Here is a 20,649-nt window from a genome sequence, read left to right on the forward strand (position 1 = left end):
AATCTCTCTGATTTTATCCTCACGGTCTCTTCGCAAGATATACGAGGCCTGTTCAGAAAGTAAGCTCCGATTGATTGCCAAATTGAAACCACAGTGAACATCAGAAATGTTTTACTTGTAACAATTAGCTACACCTTTCAGCTACTTCTCTACGTAGTCGCCGTTCTGACTTAGACTTTTGTCATAGCGTTGTACCAACTTTTCAATAGCCTCATCATAGAAGGCAGCCGCCAGTGCTTTCCGCCAATTCTCCACGCTGGCCTACACCTCGTTGTCTGTGTCAAAATGTTGTCTTCAAAGACAGCGGTTCATGTGACCAGAGATGAAACTCAGGAGGAGACAATTGCGGACTGTATTGTGGGTAATCTCACATTTCCATTTGAAAACGATGCAGGAGCATCTTCATTGCCCCTGCAGAATGCGGCTGAGAATTGTTTTGAAGAAGAAACAGCACGACAGTTATGTAATGTTAGCTGCATAGCTTCAGGCGAAATTTCTCACCAGGCCCTCGTACTTGGCGGCAGACACTATTTTCTAGACATCTTTACGCACTCACTGCGAGCTCAGAAATGAGAAGAGCGACGTGATGCTAACTGGGGTTATACTAGACACACTACCCAACACATCTGTGCAAAGCTTTATCGGATTTTCATAGTCGTTTCCATTTCGCGACCGATCGGAGCTTACTTTCTGAACACCCCTCGTACGTAGGAGGGAGCAATATACTGCTTGACTCCTTGGTGAAGGTATGTTCTCGAAACTTCAACAAAAGCTCGTACTGAGTTACTAAGAGTCTCTCTTACATAGTCTTCCACTGGAGTTTATCTATCATCTACGTAACGCTTTCGCGATTACTAAATGATCCTGTTACGAAGCGCTCTACTCTCCGTTGGATCTTCTCTCTTCCTATCGACCCTGTCTGGTACGGATCCACACTGCTGAGCAATACTCGAGCAGTGTGCGAACAAGCGTACTGTAACCTAATTCCTTTGTTTTCTGATTGCAATTCCTTAGAATTCTTCCAATGAATCTCAGTCTGGCATCTGCTTTACCGACGATCAACTTTATATGCTCATTCCATTTTAAATCACTCCTAATGCGTACTCCCAGATAATTTATGGAATTAACTGCTTCCAGTTGCTGACCTGCTATATTGTAGCTAAATGATAAGGGATCTTTCTTTCTAAGTATTCGCAGCACATTACACTTGTCAACATTGAGATTCAATTGCCATTCCCTGCACCATGTGTCAATTCGCTACAGATCCTCCTGCATTTCAGTACAATTTTCCATTGTTACAACCTCTCGATACACCACAGCATCATCCGCAAAACGCTTCAGTGGACTTCCGATGTCATCCACAAGGTCATTTATGTATATTGTGAATAGCGACGGTCCTACGACACTCCCCTGCGGCACAACTGAAATCACTCTTACTTCGGAAGACTTCTCTCCATTGATAATGACATTCTTCGTTCTGTTATCTAGGAACACTTCAATCCAATCACACAATTGGTCTGATAGTTCATATGCTCTTACTTTGTACATTAAACGACTGTGGGGAACTGTATCTAACGCCTTGCGGAAGTCAAGAAACACGCCATCTACCTGGGAACCCGTGTCTATGGCCCTCTGAGTCTCCAGAAAAGTCATTATACTCGAACATAATACGTGTTCCAAAATTCTACAACTGATCGACGTTAGAGATATAGGTCTACAGTTCTGCACATCTGTTCGACGTCCCTTCTTGAAAACGGGGATGACCTGTGCCCTTTTCCAATCCTTTGGAACGCTACGCTCTTCTAGAGACCTACGGTACACCGCTGCAAGAAGGGGGGCAAGTTCCTTCGCGTACTCTGTGTAAAATCGAACTGGTATCCCATCAGGTCCAGCGGCCTTTCCTCTTTTGAGAGATTTTAATTGTTTCTCTATCCCTCTGTCGTCTATTTCGATATCTACCATTTTGTCATCTGTGCGACAATCTAGAGAAGGAACTACAGTGCAGTATTCCTCTGTGAAACAGCTTTGGAAAAAGACATTTAGTATTTCGGCCTTTAGTCTGTCATCCTCTGTTTCAGTACCATTTTGGTCACAGAGTGTCTGGACATTTTGTTTTGGTCCACCTACCGCTTTGACATAAGACCAAAATTTCTTAGGATTTTCTGCCAAGTCAGTACATAGAACTTTGCTTTCGAATTCGTTGAACGCCTCTCGGATAGCCCTCCTCACACTACATTTCGCTTCTTGTAATTTTTGTTTGTCTGCAAGGCTTTGGCTCTGTTTATGTTTGCTGTGAAGTTCCATTTGCTTCCATAGCAGTTTTATAACTCGGTTTTTGTACCACAGTGGCTCTTTTCCATCTCTTACGATCTTTCTTGGCACATACTCATCTAACACATATTGTACGATGCTTTTGAACTTTGTCCACTGATCCTCAACACTATCTGAACTTGAGACAAAACTTTTGTGTTGAGCCGTCAGGTACTCTGTAATCTGCTTTTTGTCACTTTTGCTAAACAGAAAAATCTTCCTACCTTTTTTAATATTTCTATATACGGCTGAAATCACCTATGCAGTAACCGCTTTATGATCGCTGATTACCTGTTCTGCGTTAACTGTTTCAAATAGTTCGGGTCTGTTTGTCACCAGAAGGTCTAATATGTTATCGCCACGAGTCGGTTCTCTGTTTAACTGCTCAAGGTAGTTTTCAGATAAAGCACTTAAAAAAAATTTCACTGGATTCTTTGTCCCTGCCACCAGTTACGAACGTTTGAGTCTCCCAGTCTATATCCGGAAAATTAAAATCTCCACCCAGAACTATAACATGGTGGGGAAATCTACTCGAAATATTATCCAAATTATCCTTCAGGTGCTCAACCACAACAGCTGCTGAGCCAGGGGGCCTATAGAGACATCCAATTACCATGTCTGAGCCTGCTTTAACCGTGACCTTCACCCAAATTATTTCACATTTCGGATCTCCGTCAATTTCCTTCGATACTATAGCACTTCTTATCGCTATAAACACGCCTCCCCCTTCACTGTCCAGCCTGTCTCTGCAGTATAAATTCCAATCTGAATTTAGAATTTCATTACTGTTTACATCTGGTTTCAGCCAACCATTGTGTCTCTAGTACTATGTGGGCATTGTGACCATTAATGAGAGCAGTTCTGGGACCTTTCTATAGACGCTCCTGCAGTTTACTATTAGCACATTAATATTGTTATTCCCTGTTGCATTTTGCCTACTCCTACCTTGCCGCGTCTCAGGAGGCGTCTTGTCGGGCCTAGGGAGGGAATTCTCTAACCTCAAAAACCCACATCTGCACTCCACACGTACTCTGCTACCCTCGTAGCCGCTTCCGGCGTGTAGTGCACGCCTGACCTATTCAGGGGGACCCTACATTTCTCCACCCGATAGCAGAGGTCGAGAAATTTGCACCCCAGATCTCCGCAGAATCGTCTGAGCCTCTGGTTTAAGCCTTCTACTCGGCTCCAAACCAGAGGAACACGATCGGTTCTGGGAGCGATATTACAAATAGTTAGCTCAGATTCCACCCCGCAAGCGAGGCTTTCCGCCTTCACCGACTCCTCCAACCGCCTGTACGAACTGAGGATGACCTCTGAACCCAGACGGCAGGAGTCATTGGTGCCGACACGAGCAACAATTTGCAGTCGGGTGCACCCAGTGCTCTCTATCGCCGCCGGTAGGGCCTCCTCCACATCTCGGATGAGACCCCCCGGCAAGCAGACAGAATGAACAGTGGCCTTCTTCCCCGACCTTTCCACTATTTCCCTAAAGGGCTCCATCACCCGCTTAACGTTGGAGCTCCCAATAACTAATAAACCCCTCCCCCCGTGTGCCTGCTCGGACCTTGCTGAAGGAGCAGCCACATGTCCACTCACAGGCAGAGCGGGCGATGTCACATGGCCAGCATCCACATTGACCCTACGCCTCGTGCGCCGCGAACGCCGCTGAACCCTTGGGGAGAGGGTGGCCCAACCGTGCCCGGTACACACGAAGATGTCTCGACAGCGGGGCAGTGGGTGAAGCCCTGATGTAACACCTGGGGTGTATCATGCGACGCACCAGACTCCCCACTGCCGCTACACTCCGAGGCAGCAGCCTGAAGACGGCTGACCGCGGCCATCAACATGTTCAGCTGTTCGCGAACAGTGGCCAGCTCCTCCTGCGTCCGTACACCGCAGTCACACATCCTATCCATCCTAAGGAATCAATTTACTGTAGAGAGTTAATCAACTTTTAAGTAGACTGCTAATTCACTAAAGGCGGCTGATAGTTGACTAAACTGATACAGCTGGGCATTGAGTCAAACAGAGTTCGGATGGCGTGTACAGGTACAGCTGCCCATGCAGCTTCAACACGATACCTCAGTTCATCAAGATAGTGATTGGCGTATTGTGACGAGCCAGTTGCTCGGCCACCATTGACCAGACGTTTTTAATTGGTGAGAGATCTGGAGAATGTGATGGCCAGGGCAGCAGTCGAACATTTTCTGTATCCAGAAAGGCCCGTACGGGACCTGGAACATGCGGTCGTGCATTATCCTGCTGAAATGTAGGGTTTTGCAGGGATCGAATGAAGGGTAGAGTACGGGTCGTAACACATCTGAAATGTAACGTCCACTGTCCGGAACCGCGGGACTGCTACGGTCGCAGGTTCGAATCCTGCCTCGGGCATGGATGTGTGTGATGTCCTTAGGTTAGCTAGGTTTAAGTAGTTCTAAGTTCTAGGGGACTGATGACCTAAGATGTTAAGTCCCATAGTACTCAGAGCCATTTGAACCATTTTTTTAACGTCCACTGTTCAAAGCGCCGTCAATGCGAACAAGAGGTGACCGAGATGTGTAACCGATGGCACCCCATACCATTACGCCGGGTGATATGCCGGTATGGCGGTGACGAATACAGGCTTCTAATGTGTGTTCACCGCAATGTCGCCAAACACGGATGCGACCATCATCATGCTGTAAACAGAACCTGAAAAACTGATGTTTTGCTATTCCTGTACCCAGGTTTGTCGTTGAGTACACCATCGCAGGCGCTCTTGTCTGTGATGCAGCGTCAAGAGTAACCGCAGCCACGGTCTCTGAGCTGATAGTCCGTGCTGCTGCAAACTAGAGATGGGCAAAACTGTTCTTTTCAGAGATCGGATCAGAACTGTTCACTCCCTGAAATGAACTAGCTCTTTTTCATGACTCACCACTCATTCACAATGCTACTTGTAGCACAGAACATTAAATTAATTAACACAATGAGTGGAAGAAAAAAAGACATTGAAAACATTTTGGAAACGTTTGTGATCATGTCTCAAACTGGTTAATGCATTTAAATGTGTGTACAATTACTGTTATTAATCAATTAAACATCCAGTTACACAGACAAGGCAACATCACTTCATCAGGCAGTTACAGTGTCACAACTTCGAGGTCACTGAGGGTGGCAGCAATCTGAAACAAACAGTCGAAACTAAGTGTTCCGAGTGGTGGTGCCTTTTAAAGATTGGGACCAGCAGAACGGTGGCCAACTTATTGTACCCTTATTATAGCTAGTCTACTGGGGGCTCATAACATACTAATCTATGGAGGTTACCATGTGTAGCCCACAGTGCAGACCCACAATGTCAGCATTGGTTCCAGAATAAAAAGGCCAATGACCACTGGATTATGGAGATGCTCAAATACTTCTTCATTTCCAGCCCCATCTACTGGACTTGCGCACAGAGCCAATTAATGTGTGTATCATTATTAAACTCTCATAGTTCTCGTCCAATTTAATATTCATCTTTCTCACATTTCTGTTTTGATAATGTTAACTGATTTCATGCGATGATGCCAGGCAGCAGTAGCATGTTATTTATTTTTATGCGTACATGTATAACTTGTTTAGTTTGTAAATGAAAATGCATTTAGTTTGACTCATTTTAAATCCTTAAAACCACTTCAGTACGCGTGCACAAAATGCACACTATGTCTAAAGATATTAATTCTTGCATAAAATATGTACCTATGTTATATTTCATACCAACACCGATCTATCTATCTACCACCTGCGCCTTGTCCCGCAATTTCTGCAGGGTCGGCGTCATTACCATCGGATATGGCACGGTTAGTTTGGAGGGATGGTCAGATGCCCTTCCTGCTGCCACCCCAAACCCCCCCGGGACGGAATCAGTGTACCCCAAATGTCTGCGACTAGTGTAAATCGTGAAACGGTGCGAATGTGTGTCAAATGTCTGAGAGGCGTGTGACTGAGGCAGAATGTGGGGACCAGCTCAGTATTCACCTAGGGGGATGTGGAAAACTGCCTAAAAACCACATCCAGGGTGACCAGCACACCGGCCCTCATCGTCGATCTGCCGGGCGGACTCAATCGGGGGCCGCCGTGCCTACCCGAGTCCGGGAAGGAGCACATTATATGGAGACCAATCATCTAATTTAAAGTGTGATGGGCAGAGAGGATACTGAAAGCTACAAATATAAACAAGAACATAATTTTTGTAAAATTTTTATTAAATCTTTGCATTTAGGAACAACCTTCAACCAAGCAACTGGCAATCAGGGCGACAGTTTCTTCTGCCTGAGTATTTTTATTCCTCTACACCCATCAGAATCTTGCAAAGAACTGCACTCTTTCTTTTCCCTATAGATAAAAAATGCTAAGCTTCTTGGAAAATTTCCCAAATTTGGAAAAAATGCGTGTGTATTCTCTTGCAAGTGGACAGGATCAGAGGAAGCAGCTATGGCAAAACACACAAATTTTAAGGGTGTATTTCACTGACACCACTTGGAAATCCAACACTGTTGCATATTAATTCTTCTTAATAAGAATAAGATCTGCCAAAATACTGTGACTGGTCTAGTTTAAGGAGATGAATGTTCCGCTATTCAGAAGTAGAAAGTGCCCTGCTTAATAGACGTGGAACTGAAATATTAGTAGAAAACAAGGCATTTTATGTCCATACAATGATGGAATACAGCAGTGAAAACAATCAGTATTTCAGTCATTATCTCAAATACAAATGACCTTTCTATACCTGCACAAATGATTGGAAACAGTAGAAATGAGAAAGTAACGCAATATGCCTTCACGTCTGGCAGAGTTGAGTTTCAGTGATTGCTTGGAGCTTGACAAGAAAAATTGTGTTTGTGGATGTTTCAGAGTACATGAACAGATTAACAGATAGGAATTGCAAGGATTTCCCAACAAATAATATGGCAGCAAAAATGTTTTTGAAAAAAGTTGCAGTATAGACAGCTCAGCAGCCGAAGAAGAAGAAAATATGACTTAAGTTCTGACGGAGACTCAAACATAAAAATGAGTATCGTCGAACAGTGCGAAATCTTTAGAGAAAGAGAGTACGATTACCAGGCCGTGCATTGAGGTGGCCAACTCTAGTTAACAGGGAGCAGGGTGTGAAGAGAGGAGGGGTGGGGCAGCAGGGATATTGCAGGACTGTAGAAAGATAATCACATGGTAAGAGACTGACTCAGAAAATAGAGAGGGGCAGAAGACTACATCTTAGCATTCAAAAGACTGAGAACTTAGAAAGAAGAGGCACTTGACAAATATCACCAGCTGGCAGTTAGGTCAAGTATACATGTTAACAAAAATTGCAGTGCACAGCCAGAAATGTATGCTCAGTAGTCCGCACATTTCAAACAGACGGCTGAGAGAGTCAGTGTCTAACCACTGTTTGAAATGTAACAAAAATACCCCCGTGATCGACAACACGGAAGACCGGACGGCCACGTAACAGGCGATACGTGTCAGCGGGAGCACGCACCTCCCGGGGGCGGGCACCTCTGCGGCACTCTAGCTGCTTCCTCCAGTGTGTGCCCACCTAGAGACCAGTTCCCTACAGTTCAGCTGCTGAGTACAAGAGAAGAATTGCCACAGGAATGCACAGCTACAGTGCAGAGAGCCCCGAGCCGCTCCGGTCACGACGTGCGCGTCGCCTCCTGCTGCTCGAACTTCGGGTACCGTGCCTCCACGTCCGTCCACGTCAGCTTCCCCTGGGACAGGTCCCTCACCACGGGGGGAATCTCGTCCAGCTGCAAAATAACATTACAGAAATTAACAGTTTACAAACTTATCGTAAAGGAACTACTGCAGAAGCTATTATTAACAAACAAATAGAAGCCGATAACAGCAGGAAAAATTAGATGGCTGCTGCTTTTCTTAGGATGCACGGCCTATACGAGACAGAGCAATCTCGAGGAAAGTTTCAACTCGGGTGCTATAACGCAGTGACCGACACCCAATGTCTATACCAGGGGTCTCCAAACTTTTTAGTCCGCGGGCCACATTGACTCCTCCACGAAGTCATAAGGGCCAAGATCTACCTAGTGGGATTAAAGGACCCTGGCACTCCACGATCACCATAATGTAAGGCTAAAGCAAAGATGAAATCACAAAAATCTAAGGTTGTGGGTATAGCTAGCACTGAAACGAACTACGATTTTTATTTAATTACATAATTTTCATTGGTGGACATACCTGACCGAAATTCTGGTGTATTTCACCGACAAAAAAGTATGTCACTGCACATTCTTCACGAAAGCGTCCTGCAAAGTTAACGAAATCTCAAAATCACTGTTAGCAACACTATTACTGCAAGATGTAACAGGGGTAGAGTATGTAAACGCATTGTTATTTCAAGCAGCGCAACAATAAGTTTAGTTATGTAGTCTTGTAGCGAGTAGCAGAGCCAATGTCACGGTGTATTGGTCACTATAGGCCTCGAAACTCAATTGTTGGCAGTATAGGTACCACCTCAAATATTTGGTGGGCCAGATACCGGGGATGTCGGGCCAGCTAATGCTGGCCGGTTTCGGCCTGCGGGCCATTGTTTGGAGACCCCTCGTCTATACGAAAATGACTGCTTCAGATTAACAGGAAGGGATGGACTGAGAGAAGGGGAGACATTGGAGCCCAAGATCCTTCACAAAATAACAGGCCCTAAGATAGTATAATGGAAGTACAATTACAAGAAAGAGAAGAGTTGTACAGGGAGACTCACGAAGTCTACAAGGAAATGATGACCGAAATTCTCTGGACATTTCGAGCAGGAGGGCAGATTTTTAATGTGCTGGAAAATGGATGTAGAGTCTCCAGGCTTGTGGAAGTAAGAAAGGACCTCACCTCAAGAGTGTTGGACTGAATCAGAAGATATCTCTAATGGACCAAAGTAGATATGCCTGATCAACAAGTTTAAAGGGTTCCACAATGACTGATTCTGAAAACATCTATCACGTGAAACCCAACTCGCACCTATCTCGTGTGATATACTGAGCACTTTGGATTGAGATAGCCACATAAAAACAATATTCTTGATTTCTAAAAAGCATTTGACTTATCTACATATCTACATCCTCCTGAATGGAATGTCCTTACTGTGTTCCTCTCTTTGACTGCGACTTTAACCCCCCCCCCTCCCCCCACTTCACTATAATAGTGAATTCGTGATCCCTCGATGTCTCAGAATCTGTCCCTTCTTCTAGTTAGGTTGTGCCAGAAATTTCTTTCCTCATACATTCTATTCAGTATCTCCTCATTAGTTGCATGATCTGGGATATTGAGCAAAATTTGTGATTGGACTGAGGATTTTTTTGGTAATGTAGCAAGTTATGTAGAAGTGTGCCACAGGGAAGTGTGCTGGGACTGTTATATATTAATGACCTTATGGGCAATATTAATAAAGACCTCAGACTTTTTGCAGGTGATGCACTTAGCTGTAATAACATACTCTGTGAAAGATGCCATACAAATATTCAGTCAGATCTTAATAAGATTTTGAATTGGTGCAAAAATTGGCAGCTTGCTTCAAATGTTCAGAAATATAAAATTGTGCATTTTGCAAAATGAGAAAAAACATAGTATCGTATGACTATAATATCAGATGGTCACAGTTGGAATCCGTCAACCCAAAAATACCTGAGCTTCATAGCAATATAAAATGGAACTATCAGATAGACTCACTAGTGGGTAAAGCAGACTTCAGTTTATTGATAGGATACTGGGCAAATGCAATCAGTCTACAAAGGAGTTGCCGGTCGCTGTGGCCGAGCGGTTCTAGGCACTTCAGTCCCGAACCGCACAACTGCTACGGTCGCAGGTTCGAATCCTGCCTCGGGCACGGATGTGTGTGATGTCCTTAGGTTCGTTAGGTTTAAGTAGTTGTAAGTTCTAGGTGACTGATGACCTCAGGTGTTAAGTTCCATAGTGCTCAGAGCCATTTGAACCATTTACAAAGGAGTTTGCTTACAAATCACTCGTGCAACCCATCCTAGAGTACTGTTCCAGTGTGTCTGACCTGTACCAAATAGGAATAACAGGGGATATCGAATGTGTACAGAGGACAGCACAAATGGTCAGAGGCATGTTTAACCTATAGGGGAGTGCCACTTAAGTTGCAGACTACTGAAGATAGACCTAAGTAGTACTGAGGAAACCCACGTACAAAATTTCAACAGGCGGCTTTAAGTGATGACTCTAGGAATAGGCTATAACACCCTACATATTTCCAGAATGAGATTTTCACTCTGCAGCGGAGTGTGCGCTGATATGAAACTTCCTGGCAGATTAAAACTGTGTGCCCGACCGAGACTCGAACTCGGGACCTTTGCCTTTCGCGGGCAAGTGATCTACCATCTGAGCTACCCAAGCACGACTCACGCCCGGTACTCAGAGTTTGGAAGGTAGGAGACGAGATACTGGCAGAAGTAAAGCTGTGAGTACCGGGCGTGAGTAGTGCTTCGGTAGCTCAGACGGTAGAGCACTTGCCCGCGAAAGGCAAAGGTCCCGAGTTCGAGTCTCGGTCGGGCACACAGTTTTAATCTGCCAGGAAGTTTCATATCAGCGCACACTCCGCTGCAGAGTGAAAATCTCATTCTGGAAACATCCCCCAGGCTGTGGCTAAGCCATGTCTCCTCTATATCCTTTCTTTCAGGAGTGCTAGTTCTGCAAGGTTCGCAGGAGAGCTTCTGTAAAGTTTGGAAGGTAGGGGACGAGATACTGGCAGAAGTAAAGCTGTGAGTACTGGGCGTGAGTCGTGCTTCGGTAGCTCAGATGGTAGAGCACTTGCCCGCGAAAGGCAAAGGTCCCGACTTCGAGTCTCGGTCAGGCGCACAGTTTTAATCTGGCAGGAAGTTTCACCCTACATATTGTTCGAACACAGAGTGTTTAAATTAATTATAGCACACAAGGAGGCATTTAAATAATCATTATTCCTGCACTCCATACGCAAATGGAACAGGGAAAACTCTAATAACTGCTCAAATGGAATGCATCCACTGTTATACACTTCACAGTTTTTTGCAGAGTATAGCTGTAGATGCGCAAAAGCAAAACGGCAGCTGGACAGGAGAGAAGGCAGGCCGCCAGAGAAAGAATGCCATCCTTTTAGGCAGCAAAGGTTTTGAAAAATGCCTTACAGTTGCTCAACATATAATAAGTCCAGAGTTCGAGTCTCGTCTGGCACACGGTTTTGATATGCCAGGGAGATTCGTATAAGCGCACACTCCACGACAGGGCGAAGATTTGATTCTGGAAATATTTGTGTGATGTTGATGTACTCACACTGCCAACAAGATCCTCGAAGCTCGAGAATACACGTGTAATCCACGCCGGCTAAGACGTCGACTGTCCGAATGCCAGTGTCCGCCGAGGAGCAGTTACAGTAGTTGCAGTCCAGCTTGCCTCAGTAGAGGATACAACAGCTTTATGACATCTTTCACATCCGAATCGGTGCATACATCTAGGTCAGAAGGGTATGACATCGTACTGAAAAGTGGGTCTGTATTGCCAAATTGATTGTAAAGTTGACTTGACTTTGTTATCACTGAAATAATGTAACAAACACTCTCAGTGTGTGAAGTTTCATTTAAATTTCTTCTCCCTTGCTGGTGCTTCATTGTTTCCGTATGGCAGGAGACTACACTGCAGAACTACTGTTTTTGGTAGCACCTCGTGTCGTGCCTATTACTCTGAGGTTCAGTAATGTAGCTAAAGGTTTTATTGTCTGATGTCCTCCGTATCTGCAAATTTAACCATTTTCATTCTTACTTAATTCAGCTATAATTTTAATGTATATCAGCCCAACCATTTTTTGCTTTAAAACTTTTGTGATGCTGATACTTATGCGAATTGCAATGCAAGATGTACAGGGTCTTTCACAATTTGTATTGCACGTTCCTAGACGTTGAAGAGGGGACTTAGTACATCAAGTTTCACATAGGAACCCGTGTCCAAAAATGCCATCCAACGACTCTGCAGAACGTCAAAGTTACAGGCCCCGGTGCCTGTAAATGTATGTAAATACAGGGTAATTCTGTGATGGTATTACACACTTTCAGGGATGCTGGAGATGGGTAAATGTATCAGTTTGAGATAAGCCCCCTGGTTTGGAAACAAACGAGTTGAAAGTTATAAGCGAAAATCAATCTGGTACACTATGTGCTCGAAAGTATCCGGACACCACTGAAAATAAATGTTTTTCATGTTTAGGTTCACTGTGCTGCCTACTGCCAGGTACTCCATATCAGTGACCTCAGTAGTCATTAGACATTGTCAGAGAGTAGAATGGGTTGCTCCACAGAACTCACGGACTTTGAACGTGGTCAAGTGATTGGGTGTCACTTGTGTGACACGCCTGTAAGCGAGATTTCCTCTCCTAAACATCTGTAGGTCCACTGTTTCCAATGTGATAGTGAGCTAGAAATGTGAAGGCAAATGTACAGCACAAAAGCGTACAGGCCGACCTCATCTGTAGACTGACAGAGACTGTCGACGGTTAAAGAGGGTTGTAATGTGTAATAGGCAGACCAACACACAAGAATTCCAAACTCCATTAGGATCCACTGCAAGTATTGTGACAGTTAGGCAGGAGGTGAGAAAACTTGGATTTAATGGTCGCACGGCTGCTCGTAAGCACCTAAAATTATCACTGAACTGAAGCCTTCACGTTTATTATGTGTGGTCTTATGTAACCGTTAAAACCCAGCACACAGTTTTAATCTGCAAGGAAGTCTGATAATCAAACTTCCTGGCAGATTGAAACTGTGTGCCAGGACTTCAGTCTGGTACCTTTAGCTTTTGTAGGCAAATGCTCTACCAAATGAAAAAGGTTTACATGCAAACAAGGAAAAAAAAAAAAAAAACTCTGATTTTCCCCGCATTCTACAGTTAGAAATATGCTTCTCTCTTGGTGAAAAATCCACTTTTTCCCAGGTGAAAATACACTGTACCCTATGTGGAAGTACATTTTCTTCCATGTTTAAGTGACAATGCACTTTCCCTTGGAGCTGTAAAACTTAAAAATCCTTAGAATGGTAAAGGTTTTATACACCAGTGTACAACTTCCCAGCTCTTTATGAAATGAAACTCAGGAAAAAAAGGGCATTTGGGAAAGATCTTTGCTAGAAATAAAGATTGTGATGTACTTTTGTCAGCCAATCATAACTCACATCCCGTGATCTCACCAGGCAATGACAGCAGATATTCAGAGTATAATACACATGATGTGGACAACCAATAGCAACATAGCTGTTAGTAGCACAAACACTTAAATAGGAAAAGTTAATGGATTAAATTAATACACATACAGTACACCTATGCAGCATCCCAAGAGCACTGTTTAAATGGCAGCAGCTGAATATTTCTGAAAAGCGCAATTATAAATTTCACTCCCGTGCCCTGAACTTTTTGTGGGTTACCTCGCTGAGTAAATGATCCATCCAGCACTTTGACTTTCCCACGGAAAAGCCAATTATGTGTGAAACTGCTCAGGAATTCGCCTCACACTTTTTTTTAAAGGATAATTACACTTTTTGCTATTGAAATCTATGAAAGAAGTACAAGAGCTTTTTTTTCCCAACGTCCGATCACTTAGTATAGAAGTTACGCGAACGGCAGAAAGTGGACATGCACTGTATGCTACTGCACGATTCTTGCACTACACACTCCGCCATTGCCAACCTCGAGGCATCAGATTGCATTGCACTACAGCAATGTAAACATAGCTGCCATCATTATTGCTCCCGCCAAGTGTGATTTACGAAGTGTAATTAAGTTTCTGCAAGCAGAAGGGAATAGCGCAGCAGAAATTCGTTGGAAGATGAGCCGAGTGTACGGTGATAACTTCACGACTGACGGTGCTGTGCACGAATGGTGTCGAAAGTTTAAAGATGGCAGAAATGACGTGCACGATGAAGGGGGCCGAGGACGCAAGTCTGTCGTTACAGCTGACCTTGTTGAACGAGTGGACAGAATGGTTAGAGAAAATTGTAGGTTCACCGTAACTGCTTTGTCTACGGAAATTCCGGAAGTTTTGAGATCTGTCGTACACCCTATTGTTACTGAACATTTAGGCTACAAAAAACTTTGTGCTCGTTGGGTCCCAAAAACGTGCTGGCACAACTCAACAGCTCCTTGAACGATTGCAATGGGACATTTTCAATCATCTGCTGTACAGTTCTGACCTGACGCCCAACGACTTGCACCTTTTCCCTGAAAGGAGGGCAGCACTTTCAAACCAACAAAGACCTTCAAATCAACATATATGTTCATTTGAAATCATTGGCGGCATTTTTTGAAGAGGGTATTGCATAGCTTGTCCACAGCTACAATAAATGTCTCAATCTTTTTGGTGATTATGTTGTAAAGTAACCATAAGTGTAAAAAAAAACTTTTGGTAATAAACCAATTGTTTTCTATGAACTTGTCTATTATTTATAGCCTATCGGAAGTTGGAATAAACGAAGCCCTCCTACAATAAATATGAAAAACTGACCATGAAACTTGGTCTTTTTTAGTCCTTTAAGACATATCATATGCCGATAAGTTTTAAATAATGGCATAAATAGTTGGTCTTCGGTGACCAACGTTTGTCTAAGTGGCTGGTTCTCAAAGTGTTAAGTTTCGAATGCGATTCAAATGCTTGATGATTCAAGAAATTCGTCACCCATTCTCTCACATGTAACATAATTCATCTTGCTGCACAGTCTTTGCCCTAGAGCATTTGCCGCATTTTGGTGTCGGCAGACACGTGTGTGCGCACTGTGTTTATTGTTATAAAGGGCACATTTTCTTTGCAATGAAAGTTTTATTTTAGTGTTATTCTCTCATTTGTGTTTTATTGCTGCAGTATTATTCTGCAAAAGCGGGCTAAAGTAAAATTCCTTGTTAGAGTATCAGTTATTACCAGTCAAAGATACAAAAAATTAACTGAAAGCAGAACCAATGAAAAATTCCCAGAAGTGTAAAGAAGTCCCAGGTTTTACCCAGATTTTGCCTGGATGAAAAAACTTTCCGGGTTTTTCTTGGATTTTGCTGGTGTCCCGGTGTAGTGGGACTTTGAATTTCGCCGCGCTACACTCGTTCCCTCAGCTATAAATTACACCGTCGCAGCAGTACGAGCGCTCGACGGCAGAGAAAATATATAAGAAAATGAAGGTACTAAAATTGTAACTCTATTTGTTTTATATGCATCTTTTGTCTCTTGAGAGTGGAAGCTTAACTTACTTATTAGCTAGTCTTGGTCGGATTAAGGGGCTCCGGAAAGGCTCAAAATCATGAAAAGTTCAATTTTTACTTTTTTGCGTTTTCTGAATCTGCAGACTATTACTTTTTAATAGATATATAATTTATTCAATTCCGAAGACTACAACTATTTTTAAATTTTTTTTGAAATGTGTTCTACATGGGCGTGACCCACTGTGGCGCTGTTAAACTGCTGTCAAATGGTGTTATTATTAACGTCCGTGTTCATCAGGTACATTTTAGTGATGTGAGATAAAGTATGTGTTGTGGCTAACCTGTGATGGTTCAATATATATCGCTGGTGTGATTGTCGATTGTTTCATGTTTATTTACTCTGTCATTATCTCGAAAATATTCGTAATTAATTCTGTTTCTTGAGTCTCTGTTTTGTTGAAGTATAATAATGAGTAAAAGTAAAGTTATTAGAAATCCTCTGAAGGCTTTTAAGAAAAGGAGAAATGTTGGAAAGCCAAAGGTGTGTGTTATTACTGTAAACAATAAAGACGATAACCAAGTGAGTGAACCTAACCTCTCAAGTATACCTGCCCATAGCAGTCAAAGTGGGAAAGAAAATACTTCACAGAAGAAGCTTGGTTCAATGAGTGAAAACTATGAATGTTTTATGGGCGAATCGGATGTGAATGAAATATTTGATATGTCGGTTCTCAAAGGAATTTTTTCAAACTGTGTAAGATGTATTCATTGTAGTGAAGTTGGTCTGGAACTCTCCATAATAAAGCACGTAGGACTTGCTAGTGAAATACAACTGAAATGTGATAAGTGTTCATACATGACCACCTTTTGGAACAGTGTTGCAGTAACTGCAACTGAAGAAAATGGTAGCAAAATCTACGAACACAACATTAGATTTGTTTATTCCTTGCATTCAGTTGGTAAGGGTGCTACTGCAGGTGCAATTTTCAGTGGCATCATGAATCTTCCAAATCCCCCAACCAAGTTTACGACCTATAATAAATTAATAGGGTCTAAAGTAGAAGATGTCTGTATAGAATGTATGAAGAACGCTGTGGAAGAGGCAGTAATGGAAAATAGTGGTAACAGAGATTTGACTGCAGCGTTCGATGGTACCTGGCATAAACGGGGACACACATCTCTTCATGGTGTAGTATCTGCCACCAGTATGTATACAGGGAAAGTTTTAGATGTAGCAGTAATATCAAAGTATTGTAGATGTCCACAAAAATATAAAGGTACACATGAAAATAATTGCAAAGCTAACTATAGTGGCAGTAGTGGAGGAATGGAAGTGGCTGGTGTTGCCAGTATATTCCAGCATTCTGAGGCGTGTGATAAAGTGCGATATGTTAATTACCTTGGTGACGGTGATTCTAAAAGTTTCAAACATGTTCAAGGACTGAAGCCCTATGGTGATGATGTTGTAGTGCAGAAATTTGAGTGTATTGGACACGTACAGAAGCGAATGGGAACAAGACTTCGGCGACTGAAAGCTTCGTACAAAAAACAAAAACTCAGTGATGGTAAAGGGTTGGATGGGAAGGGAAGGTTAACTGACAGTGTAATTGACAAAATACAGAACTATTATGGAATGGCTATTAGGCAAAATACACAAAGTGTCGACGAAATGAAGAAGGCTGTTTGGGCTCTTTTTTTTCATACTTCTTCAACCGATGAAAATCCCCAACATAGCTTGTGTCCCAAAGAAGAAGACAGTTGGTGTAAATATAACAAAGGATTGCTAACTGGTGAAGTGTACACTCATAAGCATAGTCTGCCTCATGCAATAATGGAGGTGATAAAACCTATTTTCAGAGACTTAGCAGCACCTGAACTGTTGAAAAAGTGTATTCACGGAAAAACTCAAAACCCCCAATGAAAGTGTAAATAGTGTTATATGGTCGAGAGTCCCCAAGACTGTATTTGTTGGAATAGAAACACTTCACTTTGGTGTGTATGATGCTGTTGCGACTTTCAATGATGGCAACATTGTAAGGTGCAAGGTATTTAGAAATATGGGAATGAAGATAGGTTCTAACATGGTACGAGCGATGCTTGCTTTAGACAAGGAACGCCTTCGGGCTGCAGACAGGGCTGTAAAGAGTCTAGAAATACAAGCAAGAGTAAACAGGAGGAGGAACAAGAGGAAGCTGGAGGAGGAGTTTGCAGAGGATGAAGATAATCCATCCTATGGACCTGGAATGCACTAAAAAGTTAATCCAATCTTTGTCGCTCGATTCCCAAAACTTTTATTTTCTCATACTAATTACATGTTTTCTAAGGATCTTCCAAACATATTTGTTTCAAACTTTCAGTAAATGTTACACAGTACCTTCTGCATAATTTAACACAGCCTTTTTCCAAAAAACTGTACATTTTTGAATATATAAATAAAAAATTGCAAAAAGTGTTGTGAATTTTCATTACAATTGAAAAAAAAAAATCATCTTTAATAACTGAACTAAAATTTTGTAAAATCCCTGTGTTAAGTTGTAGCCCATATTCCAATAAATAATCTGTAAAAATTTCAACTTCCTACCACAAATACTTTGTGAGGAAAGATGTAATTTATAAGCATTATTTTAACATTGCAAGTATAGGGCGTTCCGGAGCCCCTTAAGACGAAAAAACTTATTAATGTGCAGACGTATTGTGGAAGTTGGTATGAAATTCGGAGGATGGAAGTAGCAACGTAAAATAAATTACATTCAGTATCAAGATGATTTTGATTTGTATAAATTAGTGATTCCTGGACGATTGCAAGATTTCTGAGCAGCTACTACTTTTCACACAGAAATGAAGTAGGAGATTTTTGAAGACCTGGACGCCGCACGAAAGAAGAAATGTTGACATGGTAAAGGATGAACTCTTATCTGCGCCACTTCCCCCTGTCAGTTACATTTTGTTATTCTCTGTTCTTTTTCAAATAATTTTTGTAGTGGAAATTGGTTTGACTTTTGCTCAGAAACGCCACAAGGACCACCCCAACAATACCTTTTCCGAATCACAAAGTCCGATAACTTTTCTGTAATAGGAAGTCCGATTTGCATTTCATTCTTTCCCTTTTTCACAGTCATTAACGATTTTAAAAACCCCTTTTTATTCACCCTTTTCTTCCCACATTTTCAACCTTTTCTTTTCTTCTGTTTTTCTTTTTTATTAACCACTACACCGGGGCGTATACACCCCGGTCAACTGTCTGAGCCCATCTCACGACCAACTCTCACAGCTTCACTTCAACCAGCAGCTCATCTCCTGCATTCTAAACTTCGCAGTAGTTTTTCTGCCTACCTTGCAGCACTATTACTCCTGGAATAAAGGCGGTTTGGATAATAGGAGATGAAGGCAGATACCTCCTTTGCACTTACAGCAAGTAGCAGACAGACAAATAAGGTGGAACAGAGGCGCAGCAGCAACAACAGACAACATGAGAGTTCTGGAGTACAAGCATGTGACACGACAGAATCAGTGGGGTCCTGGAAAACCTAAGGTCCAGATGCAACACAAAGATTCGTTCAAGGGGAAAACCTAAGGTCCAGATGCAACACAAAGATTTGTTCAAGGATAACTAAACTAACCTGTCAGACACTCTCTCTCTCTCTCTCTCTCTCTCTCTGTACTGTGTGTGTGTGTGTGTGTGTGTGTGTGTGTGTGTGTGTGTGTGTGTGTGTGGAAGCGTGCGCACATGTGTGCACGCGTGTGCTGTTCCACTACTGCCAACAGCAGATGTTACTTACCGGCACGCGGACCTGTCCCATGGAGTCCCGCTCACGGAGGGTAGCTGAGTGGGGCTCCTTCAGCGTGTCGAAGTCGACTGTCACGCCAAACGGGATGGCCACCTCGTCAGTCCGGGCGTAGCGCCGTCCAATCGACCCGCTAGAGTCGTCCACCTTGTGCGAAATGTCTAGCCGCGTCAACTCGCGAGCTGTACGGGAGACGACAGTTGACGATATGACAGTTGTATCGGCAAGAATCTCTGGGCTCTTACAACTAAATGAATGTGGCAGAAGGAAAACTAAATAATACAGCAACAATCTACAATGTGCTGCAGAGGGCAGAGACTCTCATCTACAACTCTGCAATACTTCTCTGTACAAGATGTTCAGAAACTTGCTGTGCACATTGCACTTTCAATGTGTCGTTGTTGTTGTTGTTGTCCTCAGTCTGAAGACTGGTTTGATGCAGCTCTCCATCCTACTATATCCTGTACAAGTCTCTTCATTTCCAAATAACTACTGCAACCTACGTCCTTCTGAACCTGCTTACTGTACTCATCCCTCCGTCTCCTCCTACTATTTTTACCCCCAACACTCCCCTCCGATACTAAATCAGTTATCCCTTGATGTCGCAGAATGTGTTCTCTCAACTGATCCCTTCTTCTATTCAGCTGGTGCCACAAATTTCTTTTCTCCCCACTTCTACTCTAGTAGTAGTACGGTATTCTGCCTTACGGTAGGTCTTGTCATCGGTTAAGCCTCTTCCACTTTTGTCTGCCCATAGCCAGTCTTTTCATTTCTGAATATTTGTCTCCTTTTATATTGTCCAGCATCTGACATCATCTTTTTCCTCTTCCCCTTTTCCCACCACCATTCTTTCTATTCCTGCCTTCAATAAACAGTCCCTCCTCAAACAATGTCCAATCCAGTTCAGTTTTCTCTTTCTGATAACTTTCAGCATATTTCTTTCTTCTCCAACTCTCCTTAATACTTCTTCATTCCTTACTCGGTCTTCCCATTTCACTTTTTTTCATTCTTCTCCATATCCACATCTCTAGTGTCTCCAATCTTCTTTCATTTTCCTTCCTCAATGTCCAGGCCCCCGCACCATATAAGTGCAATGCTCCAGATGTAACATTTGTCAAGTCTTTTCCTCAGATCTTTGTTTAGTGGTCCACAAAGTAATTTCTGTTTCCTCTTGAATTCTTCTTTTTCCATTGCAATTCTTTTCCTAATTTCTGTTGAACAATACATACCCATTATTATGCTTCCCAAGTAATTGAAGTTATTCACTTGCCCAATTTCCTATCCCCCTACTTTCATATGGTATTTTCTCCCCTTGCCTCCAATTACCATGCTTTTCATTTGCTTCTTGTTAATCTTCATTCCATATTCT

General features: G+C 42.8%; 1 protein-coding gene across 1 annotated transcript in view; it reads right to left on the bottom strand.

The window, feature by feature from the left end:
• Positions 1–6,512: 6,512 nt before the first annotated feature.
• Positions 6,513–20,649, bottom strand: part of LOC126213269 (glycine--tRNA ligase) — a 142,636-nt gene continuing 128,499 nt past the window's right edge. Inside the window, exons 12-13 of the mRNA XM_049940933.1 lie at positions 19,275–19,462; positions 6,513–8,075 (exon numbers count right to left, since the gene is read on the bottom strand). Of these exons, the coding sequence (XP_049796890.1) occupies positions 7,962–8,075; positions 19,275–19,462 (302 nt within the window). The 3' untranslated portion in view covers positions 6,513–7,961. The remainder of the gene's footprint in view (positions 8,076–19,274; positions 19,463–20,649) is intronic.

This window comes from Schistocerca nitens, chromosome 11 (genome assembly GCF_023898315.1).
Source record: "Schistocerca nitens isolate TAMUIC-IGC-003100 chromosome 11, iqSchNite1.1, whole genome shotgun sequence".
Classification (NCBI taxonomy): Eukaryota; Metazoa; Arthropoda; class Insecta; order Orthoptera; family Acrididae; genus Schistocerca; species Schistocerca nitens.